The 16177-nt window shown below is 38.8% G+C and overlaps 1 protein-coding gene across 6 annotated transcripts in view; it reads left to right on the top strand.

Moving 5' to 3' along the window:
• Positions 1-15235, top strand: part of znf385a (zinc finger protein 385A) — a 186801-nt gene extending 171566 nt beyond the window's left edge. For all 6 annotated transcript variants that reach the window (XM_061903394.1, XM_061903391.1, XM_061903389.1 and 3 more), the window contains 3 exons: positions 5919-6103; positions 8395-8487; positions 9945-15235. In XM_061903394.1, coding sequence (XP_061759378.1) covers positions 5919-6103; positions 8395-8487; positions 9945-10202 — 536 coding nt within the window. In that variant the 3' untranslated portion in view covers positions 10203-15235. The remainder of the gene's footprint in view (positions 1-5918; positions 6104-8394; positions 8488-9944) is intronic.
• Positions 15236-16177: the final 942 nt, after the last annotated feature.

The raw sequence follows: 16177 nt of genomic DNA, 5'->3' as shown, positions 1-16177 counted from the left end.
GACGGAAATACATTTTGAAATATTTGGCTTTCATGGCTCTCTCAGCCAAAAAGGTTCCCGACCCCTGCTCTAGGGCAAGGGTGACAAATGTACAAATGACATATCTGACAAATCTGGCGTTTTTACGTCTTCTGCTTCGAACATGTGGTTATGTGTCACCGAATTGCCCCAAAATGTTTCTGTTGAAAAAGAGAAAAGTGAACACAAAGTGTAACATAAAACCACTTCAAAAAAGACTAATCAGAATAATACACAAAGTGTGCTACAATGAACCCATCAATCCATTATTTATAAGTTTTAATTAGAGATTATTTATAAGTTCTAATTAGAGATGTCCGATAATATGGGACTGACGATATTAGTCCGATAATATCGGACTGACGATATTATCGACCGATAAATGCTTTAAAATGTAAAATCGGAAATTATCGGTATCGGTTTCAAAAAGTAAAATTTATGACTTTTTAAAACGCGTTGTATGGAGTGGTACACGGACGTAGGGAGAAGTGCCAATAAAGCTTTAAGGCACTGCCTTTGCGTGCCTGCCCAATCACATAATATCTACGGTTTTTCACACACACAAGTGAATGCACGCATACTTGGTCAACAGACATATAGGTCATACCGAGGGTGGCCATATAAACAATTTAAACATAGTTACAAATATGCACCACACTGTGAACCCACACCAAACAGGAACGACAAACACATTTTGGGAGAACATCCGCACCGTAATACAACATAAACACAACAGAACAAATAAACAGAACCCTTTAGCCCCCCCTCTCTCACTACCACCTCACCCCCCCCCCCCCCCCCCACCCTGCCCACCTCAACCTCCTCATGCTTTCTCAGGGAGACCATGTCCCAAATTCCAAGCTGCTGTTAAAACAAAGAATGCAATTTGTGACTTCAATAATAAAAATGGCAGTGCCATGTTGTTTTCCCATAACTTGAATTGATTTATTTTGGAAAACTGTGTTACATTGTTTAATGCATCCAGCGAGGCATCACAACAAAATTACGCATGATAATGTGTTAATTCCACGACTGTATATATTGGTATTGGTTGATATCGGAATCAGTAGTTAAGAGTTGGACAGTATCGGAATATCGAAAATTGGCAAAAAAGCCATTATCGGACATCTCTAGTTCTAATGTGTTAAAATTTTTCAGATATTGTATTTTTAAAAACAATGGAAATTATCATTTTGAGTAAAGAACAACAGCCTACCAGCTTGTATTCTTAGGTTATTTAAATTAAGAGGAAAAAACTTTTTACGGGAGATATTAAATTTTAAAATAGGTAAAGTAAGAACAAATATAAAATAGAAATGTATTTTAGTTTTAGCAGTTAAATGGTGGAACAAGCTCAGTGGGGCGGCATAGCTTGGTTGGTAGAGTGGCCGTGCCAGCAACTTGAGGGTTGCAGGTTTGATTCCCGCTTCCGCCATCGTAGTCATTGCCGTTGTGTCCTTGGGCAGGACACTTTACCCACCTGCTCCCAGTGCCACCCACACTGGTTTAAATGTAACTTAGATATGGGGTTTCACTATGTAAAGCGCTTTGAGTCACTAGAGAAAAGCGCTATACAAATATATTTCACATTTCACATTTCAGTGATGAGTTGAAGACATGTAGTTCTTTGCTAAGGTTTAAGAAAGCCTTGAAAGGTGAAATAATAGAAAATTATAAAAGATAGTAACAAATACTTTCATCCCATGGATAATTTGAATGTTGATGTTCCAGGTAATCTTATTTTCAGTGAATGTATAAAATAAGCAAATATAAGCCTTAGCTTCAGCCTATTCCTTTTCGGTCATTCTTTTTCTTTTCTTTTTGTGTTTAAATATATATGATTGTTAAATATGTATAATCTGTACTGTTAATTTGATCACACAAAATTGTTGATAATATGACCGAAATAAACTAATTTAATTCATTTATTCATTCACTTGAATAATTTCTACCTCCGTTTGTAGGGTTTGTTGAACTAGCACAGGATCAATACGTGGATACGACAAATGAGGTATTTAAGACCCGGAAAAGTTTTTATCTCTTTATTATTTAATCTTTTCGATATCAGACAGGCATTGACTTAGTTTGATGGCTTTGTAGATACACTGAGACAATGTGTAAGTTTATTGTATTCTTCATTGTGTTTTTGAAACTAAATAAATGTTTTACTCTGAATTCTCAACTAACTTGGAAGTGTTTTGTCAAGAGGATTGTGGAGAATGTACATCCTCTATTTTTTTACCAAAGTAAAACAAAGAAAACCATATGAATTTGTCTTTATTTTTAAGTAATCATGCCATGATTTTACAAGTCCGGCCCACTTGGGAGTAGATTCTCCTCCATGTGGCCCCTGAACTAAAATGAGTTTGACACCCATGCTCCAGTGAGTAACTTTTTTTTCTTTTCTTTTTTTACAGTACAGTTAAAGAAACATTGACAGAAGATTCTGATCCATTTTAGCGATGAAATTATACCGATTAAAGGCCTACTGAAATGAGATTTTCTTATTTAAACGGGGATAGCAGGTCCATTCTATGTGTCTTACTTGATCATTTCGCGATATTGCCATATTTTTGCTGAAAGGATTTAGTAGAGAACATCCACGATAAAGTTCGCAACTGGAGAAAAGCCCTGCCTATACCGGAAGTCGCAGACGATGACGTCACATGTTGATGGCTCCTCATATATTCACATTGATTTTAATGGGAGCCTCCAACAAAAACAGCTATTCAGACCGAGAAAACGACAATTTCCCCATTAATTTGAGCGAGGATGAAAGATTTGTGTTTTAAGATATTGATAGCGACGGACTAGAAAAAAAAATAAAGTTAAAAAAAACAACGCGATTGCAATCGCGTTGCATTGAGACGGATTCTGATGTTTTTAGAGACATTTACTAGGATAATTCTGGGAAATCCCTTATCTTTCTATTGTGTTGCTAGTGTTTTAGTGAGTTTAACAGTACCTGATAGTCAGAAGTGTACGTCCACGGACGGGTGTTGACACGCAGCGTCTCGGGGAAGTCGAGGGCAGCTGTACGGGAGGCACAAGCTCAGCTGATATCTGGTAAGAGGCGACTTTTTAACCACAATTTTCTCACCGAAACCTGCTGGTTGACATTCGGTTGGGATCCATGTTCGCTGTGATCCATATTAAAGTTTCACGTCCGTGAATTTTAAATACCCCTAAATGTCATAAATGTGGAGGGAAATGAGTGTCTCCATGGTGACACAAAAACTTCATGGCAGAGGGGTTAGTGCGTCTGCCTCACAATACGAAGGTCCTGAGTGGTCAGGGTTCAATCCCGGGCTCGGGATCTTTCTGTGTGGAGTTTGCATGTCCTCCCCGTAAATGCGTGGGTTCCCTCCGGGTACTCCGGCTTCCTCCCACTTCCAAAGACATGCACCTGGGGATAGGTTGATTGGCAACACTAAATTGGCCCTAGTGTGTGAATGTGAGTGTGAATGTTGTCTGTCTATCTGTGTTGGCCCTGCGATGAGGTGGCGACTTGTCCAGGGTGTACTCCGCCTTCCGCCCGATTGTAGCTGAGATAGGCGCCAGCGCCCCCCATGGCCCCAAAGGGAATAAGCAGTAGAAAATGGATGGATGGATGGATGGATGGTCTTTATCACTAGTTATCAGTTGTACACTCAGTCTTAGTACATTACCTGCAACACACCTGCTGATAGAGCACACAATTTTAGAATGTTCACACACGAATTACAACTTGTAGTTTGGCTTTCAGTAGATCAGGCCGTATGCACAGTAACTCAAAAAATGATACCACAATATAAAATCCAGCCCCCTTGAATGACATATTACTGTTGAAACTCAATGAGGGGAATAATCTGGAATCAATGACCCCGTGCATTCCGCAAAACAAAACTGTGCATGTTAGCAGCTACGGGATCTAAAAGTAATCGCGTGAAGACGTGAGGAAAGAGTACAGAAGAAAAAGCTAAGAAAGAAAGGGTGTGTAATGCAGTTACATATTTGCTGCAAAGGTTTTCTGTCAACACATTGACTAAGTTTGTATCTACATAAATATTCTATGTCTGTGTTGGTTTCCACATGTCAGTCGACCTTTCAAAGACAGTAAATCCATCTATTTTTGGACCAAAATAGAAGAAAAGCAAAAATAGACACCTCAAGAGAGCATTTCTGTCATTGAGTGAATGCAGTCATGTAGTCTTCCTCCTCCTCCTCACAACTTCCATGCCCCAGAACCCTCCACCAACCTAACCCTAAGTCATTCTGTAACCTTAACTCTGTTCAAAGGCCTTAAGGAGAGCGAAGTCTGAGCCAATGGCTTTCCTTCAAGAATAGAGGGCATAGCATGGAGGGATTGTGGACTTAAAGCGTTGATGTGGAGATATGATGTGAACATGAACATGTAATAATCGTCACACACGCACTCTTTGACACAAAATGCTTGTCAACAACATTCAGGAAAACCAGGATTGTAACCCTTAACCTTTAAAGCATTTTTTCTGACGTTATATTAAATTTTTCACGTCCGAATGAAGCATCAAATGGCAAAGTTGTTCTATAGGCACTATATATATATATATATATATATATATATATATATATATATATATATATATATATATATATATATATATATATATATACATATATATATATATATATATATATATGTTTATATACATGTGTATATATATATTTATATACATGTATATGTATGTATATATATATATGTGTATATGTATGTATATAGATATATGTGTATATATATATATATATATATATATATATATATACATATTTCTATATATACATATATGTATATATGTATGTATATATACATATTTATATGTATATACATATATGTATGTATGTATATATATATATATATATATATATATATATATATATATATATATATATATACATATATATATATATATATATATGTATATATATATATATATATATATATATATATATTTTTTTTTTTTTTTGGGGGTAACACTACAGTACGGGGAACATATTCTCAATTAATTAGTTGCTTATTAATGTAACAGAGACTTAATTTAGAGTTATTTGGACACTAGGGGAACATATTAGCGTTAGTGTTAGGGTTAGGGTTAGTAATAAGTAATAGTTCTGAGGTTATTGAAGGAAGACTCTTAGTTAATGGCTAACTTTTTGTATAATAAGGCCGTGGAGAATAAGTTATTAATAATTACTTAATAATGACTAATTAAGAGCTAATATGTTACTAATGTGCATGTTAATAAGAAACTACTTATTGGTGAATATGTGTTCCCCATATTAAAGTGTTACCATATACTTTTTTTAAAAACAGAATTATATTAAATCATAAATCACACAATTACAACAATAGCATAATAGTTTGTTGTAGTGCTGATTTGCCACACACATTTTGATAAATACATAATTATGAATAGACCACATGTCTCTCTGGAACCATTTGTGGTTTGCAGTAAAACACAGTTTTATGGGTTCAGTAATGTCATTGATGCATGCACATGTGGGACACATTCATTTTTTCATCTTCCCTTCAATTGAACATCAATGGACTATTGTAAAAATAATCACATGAAAGAGGATATTGAGTTCATATGCTGTTGCTCACCTGCTGCACAGCTGTGTGACTGGCGGCCTCGAGTGGCCATATTGGAGTACTTCGTCATACACAGTCTGCAGCACTAATGCCGCCCTTAGATCTAGATCTGACCAATCTAAGTCTATGAGCACAAACTGATGAAGCATACTGGGATGAGAGGTGAAATGTCTTCTAAGACAAACCACATAGTCCAATTCCGATCGATTGAATGCCCTGAGATGGTCATATAGTATTAAAAACTGCACATGATGTGGTATTACTGACCTGCATATGTGTGTATGTGCAGGTACCAAACACAAAACCATCTTGGAAGCGCGGAGCGGGCTGGGCCCCATCAAATCATATCCACGCCTGGGCCCCAAGCCCAGTGGAGAGCAGGGAAGTGGGCCGGTGGACCCAAACACTCAGGAAAGAACCTTCCACTGTGAGATCTGCAATGTGCGGGTCAATTCTGAACAGCAGCTCAAACAGGTATGTGAACAAAGTTATAACAAAAATATGTTTACGCACGGACAAGTATTTAGCCTTTATGGGCCAAAGGCAAACCTAGTGATAGTGGCCCTCCATATAACAAAAAAACAATGGATCGATGTTTATAGTCCAACTCATACTGACTGGTATACACAAGCTATGGAAAGTATAACAATAGAAAAAAAATGCATTTAGTTTAGATAATAATGAGTCATATATTGGAATATGGGTTCCATTATTCAAATGTGTTTTAACTATTAAATTAACTTAAAATATGACTAATTTTATCTTTGTGGAACATATTATGAGATGCAACGCAAGCGTAAGATACTGTGACGCTATTGTTAATTTTTTAAATGTTTTTTATTTTTTTATAAATGGCTGTGGTGGTAACGTGAATGAGGAATTTCTTAGCACTGCTATATTGGAATTCTTATCAAAATTGATTCTGTTGTTGATATTATATAATTATATAATGTTGTTGATATATAATTTGACTACTTTTATAAATAAATGATAAATGGGTTGTACTTGTATAGCGCTTTTCTACCTTCAAGGTACTCATTTGGGCATTAGTGCTGCAGACTGTGTATGACGAAGTACTTTTGTAGTATTTTTTGTCATGTTTGTGTGTCCTCTCAATTGCTCTGTAGATTGCTATTCTGAATGTTGCTGGGTTTGGTTTTGGAATTGGAATTGTATTATAATGGTTTTATTGTGTATTATTTTGTTGGACTGATTAATTTAAAAAAAAAATGTAATACAAAAATAAAAACAACATTATGGTAATTTACCATATGTTGAGAGAAACTACCATGGTGACAGGTGTCACTGATCCCAACATGTTTACTGTAATCGACAAAAACATTATTCAAAATGTAATATAGTGTAAGCAATTCTTTAGCTCGCGTATTATTGTAAAAGTCAGAAGTGTGTGACTGGTTTGAAAAAGAGTGGATTTTAATTTTTAATTTTTACAGCTGCAATGTTGGAACGGGTCACGAAACTGTTGACAATAAAAACGGGCCTTTCTACTAAGCTAGCCCTACATCTTACCAGACCCTCAGTTACAAAAATTGACTATTTTGAGCACTTCAGTATTCACATATTTGTAATGAAAATCATCACTCTCCACTTACTTCACCTCTGCATGCTGACATGCAGCAATGCTGCTGCTGATTAGTGCTGCTGTAGAGCACCTACATCCGGTGTCAGTGAGAAAAAAGATGCCACATCAGGTAATATGATTAAAAAAATAGTTTTTTTCGCGCTTTCTCCTCTTCTCCATTTGGGTAAGCCTCTCCAAACCGCACCAACGTGTTTCTTTTGGAACGTCTTCCTTAATCAAGTCTGCACATGCTCTTTTATCCTGCACTACCACAAGCTTCTCCAACAACATTTCATTTTTATCTTTACTCTAAAAGTTCAAATTTGAATGACAATAAAGGAAGTTTAAGTTAAGTCCAAACATGTACAGAAACATGGAATGGTCCATTGAGAAGGAAAAGGGGATTGATTGATTGATTGATTGATTGATTGATTGATTGATTGATTGATTGATTGATTGATTGATTGATTGATTGATTGATTGGTTGATTGATTGATTGATTCAACCTTCTATCAGTAGTTTGCACAGTACAGTACGTATTCCATACAATTGAACACTAAATGGTAACACCCGAATAAGTTATTCAACTTGTTTAAGTCGGGGTCCATGTTAATCAATTCATGGGGGCTGTTGAAACAAACAAGATTGATTATGTTTATGTTTCTTTAATCGCACACATTAAGGCTCGACTAAATAGATACAGGAACTATTTTTAGGAGAACAAAACTGTATGAATTGTTTTTAATAGACGTTTGGAATCCATAAGTAACTGCCTCTGGTTGCTTAATCATAAGTCTGCCCCTGCTGTGGCCATTATGCAGGGAGTGAAAATAGAAATGAAAAGGAGTTAGAAAAAATGATGTCCAAAATAAAATGTTTTGTCTGCTATGGTGAGTCATTCAAATTGTTTTATGCCACACCAAACCCATTTTTGTGCACCAGGGCACAGTCTTTCTGGAACAGAAAGGGTGTGTACCCACCAAAAAGCTCCTTTAATAACGGTTCCAGAGGAACAAAAGGACCCAGCCTAAACAACCTGTACCAAGATTTTTGTCCTTGTGCTTGACATATTTATAAAGTTATTTGATGATGATGAACCATTTGAAAGTACAGATGTTATAGTAATATGTTTAATAAAGACTTATGATGAAAGTAAAGGTTTTTTTTGTTGGATTTGTTTCAGCACATATCAAGTCGAAGGCACCGGGATGGCATGGCAGGCAAGCCAAACCCTCTCCTCAGCCGGCACAAGAAGCACAGGGGAGCTGATCTAATGGTAACATTTCAAGCAAGTTTTGCTATACATTTTTTTTTTTTTTTTTGTGGTAGTCCGCGCTAAATTGAACTATGAAACTTCTCAATCAAGCATAATCAAACATAAAATTATGGGCTTGATCTTCTTGTGTCTATTAAAACAGTGGTCCCCAACCACTGGGCCGCGGCCCGGTACCGGGCCGCAGAATATTTTTTTATGAATTTTTTTTTTTTTTAATATATATATATATATATATTTATTTATTTTTTTTTTTTAATTAAATCAACATAAAAAACACAATATACACTTACAATTAGTGCACCAACCACAAAAACCTCCCTTTTTCATGACAAAAACGTCCCTTTTTCACCCCCCCCAATCCTCAGGGGCTCCACTCCTGATTTTCTGTCTTGGTTTTCTCCCGTAGCCTTTCTTTCTCCCAAAGGTACCACAAGGCAGCGGGTGTGTGTGTGTGTGTGTGGGGGGGTGGGGGGGGGGGGGGGGGGTGGGGGGGCTGATAACTATTTGACCCAAAGATGGAGCAGTGGTTGGCGGATGCCAGGGCGTGTCCACACACCGGTAGGCGTGCACACCTCGCCTCTGGGGCCCACTGCTGCTCCGAGATCCTTTACAGTTACCTTGTGTGGCCGCGAGGAGGCACTGTAGGAGTCTTGGTGGTGGAGAGGCTGTGTACCGGCAAGAGGAGGCTTACGCACTCGGCTCCTCTTTTCAACCCCCGTAAGGAGGGCTAGTCGGTGGCAGTAGCTGAAAGCAGACAGTAGCAGGCAGAAGCAGCATGCAACATGCAACATGCAAAATGCAACTTGTGCTAACTACAAGCACTTCTACGCAGTGCTACTGCACTGACGCATCACACACACCCTGTTTTACAAACAACACACAACATTAAACTGCATATAGTTTTATGGACTACGGTTGTGTAAAAACACTGCAAGATAGTTCAACTGATCAGCATTTTTCAACACACAGATGCCACACAAAAGGTCAAAGGTTTCCTTGGTGTTTTTTTCTTCTCTCCATTATCAAGTTTGCTGTAATAGAAATACGTTTGTATGCAAGAAAATGGGAAATGCGCAAGTCGTCTTTGCATAATGGTGGTCGTGTGTTCAAAAAATAGTTTTAGGAACGTCATCGACCGTTTTCATCCAATCAGCGGTCGACAGCACAGCCTACCCCCTCGAACATTCCAGGAACCTTCCTAAAGTCCCACCCAGCTGGCAGGAACTAAAACAGTTCCTAAAGAAGTACATCTACCCAGTTAGTTTTTGGTGGAAACACAGTTAGAACATTATTTACCTGGTTTATGGGAAAGTTCCTGAAAACGTTTGTGCGGTGGAAAAAGGGCCTATTGTTAGTAAAGTTATTGTTTGTTTTCCTAATATTTCTTCCTGTTCTATTTGTGTTTGCGGAGCAGAAATTAATTGAGAAATTAATTCTCACTCCTTTGTGCTATTCAGACCTCTCTGAACTTCTCCAAGGATCTCACCAAAGCTTTGGGGGCAGGCCTGCTGCCCAGCCCCTTGGCTCTTGCTGCGGCAATGGCTGCCGCCGCTTCCAGGAACCCGCTGGCTCTCCGTGCGGCGCCTCCCACGCCCCACCCGCACCACCCACACCACCACCTGCTGCAAGGACCGCCTCTAAGCCACGCCATCCTGAGACCCGCCCCTGGGCCCATACGCACCACCCACGGGCCCATCCTCTTCTCCCCTTACTGACATATCACACCATCTGACTTGGGACTGGTTGGGATCAGCCTCTCCAAAAGCACACTGTGAAGATACAAACACGATCCACAGACCGCAACTGATCCAAGCTTATTTAAACATGTCCTGGGGGAGGAAAGAAGGAGAACTTCAAGTCTCTCGTATTTCCCTTTACCTGAAACCCTTTCTCCATTTCAAAGACTTGCGAGTGACCTGCATATGGAACGGGCAGAGGGGGAGATATTCATTATCGATTGAACTTGTACATCCCGTCGCTGTAGCCAGACATGGTTGCTTGAAGAGCTCCAGAAGACACACCATCTAAACCACATGGACCAGATCATCATTCTTCTGCCACCATAAAGCATCAATGTGCTCTTCTCATCCTATGCACTTAAAAAAAACAACAACGACGGTGATGTTTTGTCGGTAGTGTAGCTTTGTGTGCACCACATGTACTAATGGTGGTAGGAAGTACTGCATAAGACCCCTCAATAATGTAAGTAGTATTTGCAGACAGGCAGGTGGAGAACTCTCTTTTGAGAAGGGTTTTAGCACAGGTTATTGGATGGTTGCATGCAGAAACACACACAAATCTATGTCTTAAAATAGATTGCAGTGAAAAAAAAAAAATTCACCGGGCAGATCTGCAATACTCAGTATCAGTCAAAGAAAGGAAGCCTCTGCAAGGCTCGAAATTAAAGCAGTTTGGGACATATAGTAAAACCATCTGTGTTTATATGACGCTGGTTGACTTCTATAAGAACATACATGTTGAGCTTCCACACTGTATTAATATGATTGCCTCAGAAGTAGAACACAACCTGTTTTTTAAGTGCAGTAAAAATATCCCTTATTTTCACACTAATAGCCATATGGTTTTTGGCTGTATGCTATTTAGGTTATCAAATGCATTTGGTAGCGCATAGTGTGCTAAGCTTTCAAGATACCTAAGAATGGGGGTGTCCCGATACAACTTTTAGACTTCCGACACAACAACGATCTGGGAGCTTTGAGTACTGGCCGATAATCAGATACGATATCAGCACAAATCATTCATGCATGTGTTGTTTTGTTGAGTGGAATGTTAGAACATGTTTGATCACGTTTAATTACTCAGTTTAATCACATTTAATTACTCAAATAGAGAGTAATTGTAGGTATGAAACACACTAACCATATGATAGTCTTACAGTAAGAAAGGGATTCATATGGCCCCATTCCTGGGTGGATCTCGCGTGAGAGGAAGGTGGGAGCTTAATCATTTTGCCATACAGTCTGCTGGAAATAATGGAAAGCACCGCTCTCCATAGCAACTGACACTGTGGTCAAAGTTGGTAATTGGGAAGGGGTGGTGCAGTTGGGAAAGTGGTCGTGCCAGCAAACTGAGGGTTCCGGGTTCAATCCCCACCTTCTACCAACCTCGTCACATCTGTTGTGTTCTTGAGCAAGACACTTTACCCTTGCTCCTGATGGGTTGGGTGTTAGGGCCTTGCATGGCAGCTCCCCCCATCACTGTGTGAATGTGGAAATAGTGTCAAAGCGCTTTGAGTACCTTGAAGGTAGAAAAGCTCTTCATAAGTATAACCCATTGTAATTGCCACAAAACACATTTCAAGATATTCAACACTCCCCTGCTGTCTGGGGACTTAAGTGGATAGTGCACCTTCCTATTCGTCACGTTGCATGTGTCAGGTAAACCTTGAAGAATGAATCCCCTTCCTATTGTATGCTCTCTTTAAGTTAAAGTTGTAGGGTAATTTGTTTTTTTAGTAACACCTTGTGGCAACAATAATCAATTTAAGAGTTTGATGCAGTCATTTGAATGATGTGGACACGTTTGTTACTGGATACCTTTTAATACACTTCTAACATGGAGAATTTGTATCGAAGTAAAACAATAAATATTTGATAATTGTTTATATTGACAAATGTGGTGTTTTAGACTGCTATATTTTTCAGTAAGTCTTTCAAGGACACTAATTATGTATGTCTAGCTTTTACGCTAACTTGTGCTTAGCTGTTGTGTAGATGCTTGCCCTTAGTAGCCTACTATATAGCCTATCATGTTTACATTTTCAAAATTCAAAAGTCTTTAAGTAATTTTGCAAACACAATGACATTTTTAGAAGTTCAAATAATGACACAAAATATTAAAAAAAAAAACACTCGCAAAGTACAAAATGTAAAAATATTTAAGTGACTTTACTGAAATACTAGAGAAGTCCAACATTGTGTGCTTATTGGAAGACATTTTGCTGTTAACTAGGCTTTGCACAAGTAAACGAGCTGCAGGACTGCTAATATCGGACCAATATCTGACACCAATATCGGATCGGGACACCCCTACCTAAAATACTTTTTTATGTGTTTACGTTCCATTTGTGGTTCTATGGTTATTATTATAATTTCCCTATTTACAATAACTGGTGTCGTTTTGTGGTGGTTTCACACAAAGTTTACACTTTCGAGGCATATTTTTCCAGAAGTATTTGTTTATAGCTACTCCCTGTCATACGACTTCAAATGTTCCACTGTCCTGTAACTGCCGTATTAGCGCCATGATCACTGCAAATACTACACATTAGGGAGAGTTCACATCGGGCTTTCACGCAGCAAAAACCTGTCACTAACCTCACATGAACCCAGGTGTTCAATCATTGATTCACACTGTGGGTGGTGCAGCTCAACCATGTGTGCGCTAACGTAACCAAGCTGTTTCTGTGTGCAACCTCACATCTGGGTCCTGCAGGGTCGAACTTTTATATGACGCCGTTATCTGTTCCAGCCCTTTCACATTCTCTCGCTACTCACCTTCCTGTCAAAGTGCACAAAGGCTGCATTCACACTGCAGGGTATGACGATAGCCCGTAATGATTTTTTTTTATTGAATCATCACCCAAAAACTTCAATTTATGGTTAAAGTGAACGGAAAGTGTCACAGCGATTGGACCTTAAGTTCTACTATATCTTAATAACGTCTAAAACTGGTTCTCTATTTTTTTTTCCCTCAAGTATCACCTCAAACACGCAACCATAATGACCAACATACAAATGTAGTGGTGTAGTAGGCCTAACTATTCATTACAAACAAGGCAGTGGTTTTATTTTGCAAGTATATTCAATATGTTTGGCCACTGTAACATTACACACAGTTTGAACAGTAACACCGTGTTTGAATATTTAATTAAGTGATTATTTGGCAGAATAAGAATCCCTGGTCTAAAATATCATATATTTGCCACTGACTGTTTTCTGCGACTTTGTCCACAATATACTTTTGCACCCTGATCAGATACATATCTGATGGCCACATACAAAAAGGCCTGAGTCGGATTAAAACATCGGAATTACACTGTTAAGTTAAAGTTAAAGTACCCATGATTGTCATACACACACACTCGGTGTGGCAAAATGTTTTTCTGCATTTGACCCATCACCCTTGATCACCCCCTGGGAGGTGAGGGGAGCAGTGAGCAGCAGCGGTGGCCATGCCGGGTAATAATTTTTGGTGATTTAACCACCAATTCCAACCCTTGATGCTGAGTGTCTCATTTCACATTGATGTGAAAAAAGCAGATATTGAGAAAATCTGAATTTAACTGCAGTAGAGTAATGTACACAATAATTTGGGCAATCGAATGCTTGGAAAAAAGCATTGGGGGTGGGGTGGATCAAAGCTAAAAACATCCATCCATCCATCCATTTTTTACCGCTTCCGTTCGGGGCCCATAAATGAAGTAATGATTGAGTTGAAGCCAGCTCAAAATTTTCCCTTACAAAATTGAAAGCCATGCCTTTGTTTTATTTCACAAAGACTGCTGAGCACTTTGTTTGATTTTAGACTGGTTTGAATTATTTCATGCATTAAGACAAACAAAACGAAAAAAGGCAGCATGATCTAATACTGTAGGTCGGAAACACAAGGATGAGAATGTTGGTAACCCGCAGATCTGTAGAGGAGTCACAACTGATGCTGCAACTGAGCTATGGAGATGTACACTGTGCCCTTTTATTTAGAATCAATGAGCTCTAATGTCTTACCTTTTGTCTGAATATTGCAATGCAATGAGCATTTTTGTATCGTTATCATTGTGACGTGTCTGGAAGTCAAACATGTAAACTGGCAGTCGGCAGACAGACTTTTCGGTTCTTCCATAATTCCTCCTGAGGGCGGACTGAGAGAGAGAAATGTGTTTTTCAGGGGTCGACCCTTCATATTAAAGGGCCTTTGTTTTGCTTGGGGGTAGTTCTGCGTTTGGGAACAGGGTAGAAAATGGAGAGACAAAAGCTATAGACTTGTGTCGTTTGTTCCATGAGGAACATTTGCAATGCCATTATTCCAAGAAGAGTCTGGCCTTGTGTTGTCCACCATTGTGCTCTTTTTTTTTTTTTTTGTTGCAGAGCAGAAATCTTCTTCATGAGTCTGTTTCGCAAGTGAGGAACTATTCCAGGGTCTGTGCTCTTCTTCCTATTGGTGTGTGTAACATATGTGTTCTAGTGTGTGTTGGGACTTGCTCGCTTCCCATGTCGTCGCCACCTGGAGTTATAGAGTGGCCTATCACAGTATGGTACATGGGACCTCCATCCCGTGTACTGCAATCTGGCCTCTCCGAAAGGTTTGAAGCACTCATCATCCTTAGTCACTTGTGGGAGAAAATATATTAGATTCCTATTTTCAGAGCAGGTGTTCCATGTTAGCTATGTTTCGGCGACTAGCCTTAGCCTTATTGTGCCCTCCGCCTCTCCTGCAGCAGAGAGCAAGAGAGAAGAGAGGCTATGATGTACGTGTGTCTTGCCACTAAAGTTATTTTTTTGAATTTCATCGTCAGATGGACAAAGAGTTTGTATAGTGAACTGTAGCAATACCTGACTCATTCTGGCTACTCTTGTTTATTGCAATAAGAAAATGAACAATACATGTGTACGTGAGTAAATCATTATTATTAATGTAATTTAAAAATGACAAACTTTATGGTAAACAATGTAGGTATCAAGAGAAACCATGGTGGAGAAAAGTAAATGTCAATAAATCATTAACCAAGTGGGTAATTGTCATTGAATCTGTCTTCTTCCAATCTGTCCATCCGATCAACTATCCATCCATGCATTTTCTACTGCTTGTCCCTTTTGGGGTTGCCGGGGCTGCTGGAGCCTATCTCAGCTGCATTCGTGCAGAACCATCTACTGTATTTACAGCAAGGTGTTTTCAATGAGGGCCGCTTGTAAGTGTGAATATATATGAATATTAATCTATAATCAATCTACATCCATCCATCAATTTTCTACCGCTTGTCCCTTTCGGGATTGTAGGTGGGGTCGCTGAAGCCTATCTCAGCTGCATTTGGGCGGAAGGCGGTTTAAACCCAAGTCGCCACCTCATCACAGGGCCATCACAGATAGACGGACAACATTCACTCTCACATTCACACACTAGGGCCAATTTAGTGTTGCCAATCTCCTCATATAATATTAGAAAATTGCCTATACATTTGAATATAAAAAATGTTTTAAGTTAAAATTGATGAACAACTTGCTTGGAAATCATAAAAGTCAGGGTGACAAGTGACACATACTGATTTTTATTCTAACATAATGTCAAAACTTGGACTTACGTGCGGTTTGTTTTCCCATGGTGCAAAGCGACTGTACCTGACACGACGTGAAGGTAATGACGTCTTTTGATTAATCCAACAAAAAGTGAAAACAAAAGGCGCTCACAGCAGAGGTACAAAACTTGGCTATGAAAACCAAAACTAGCACAAAGGCAGAACTATGGACATTAAAAAAAAACTTGCAAACTATGGCAAGAATAAAGAAAACTTACTTGGAAAGTAAAAAGCATGAAAAAGAGCAGCATGGATCATCGGCATGAATAACAAGGGTGTATAGAGGGTGATGGCGCCAGGCTGACTGCCTGGCAACTACAGGCTTAAATAGTGATGTAGTGATTGACAACAGGTGCATGAGTCCAAATGAATCAAGTG

Source organism: Nerophis ophidion, linkage group LG06, assembly GCF_033978795.1.
Source record: "Nerophis ophidion isolate RoL-2023_Sa linkage group LG06, RoL_Noph_v1.0, whole genome shotgun sequence".
Lineage (NCBI taxonomy): Eukaryota > Metazoa > Chordata > Actinopteri > Syngnathiformes > Syngnathidae > Nerophis > Nerophis ophidion.
Note: the sequence above shows the minus strand (reverse complement) of the source record. Positions and strands in the feature narration are given on the sequence as shown.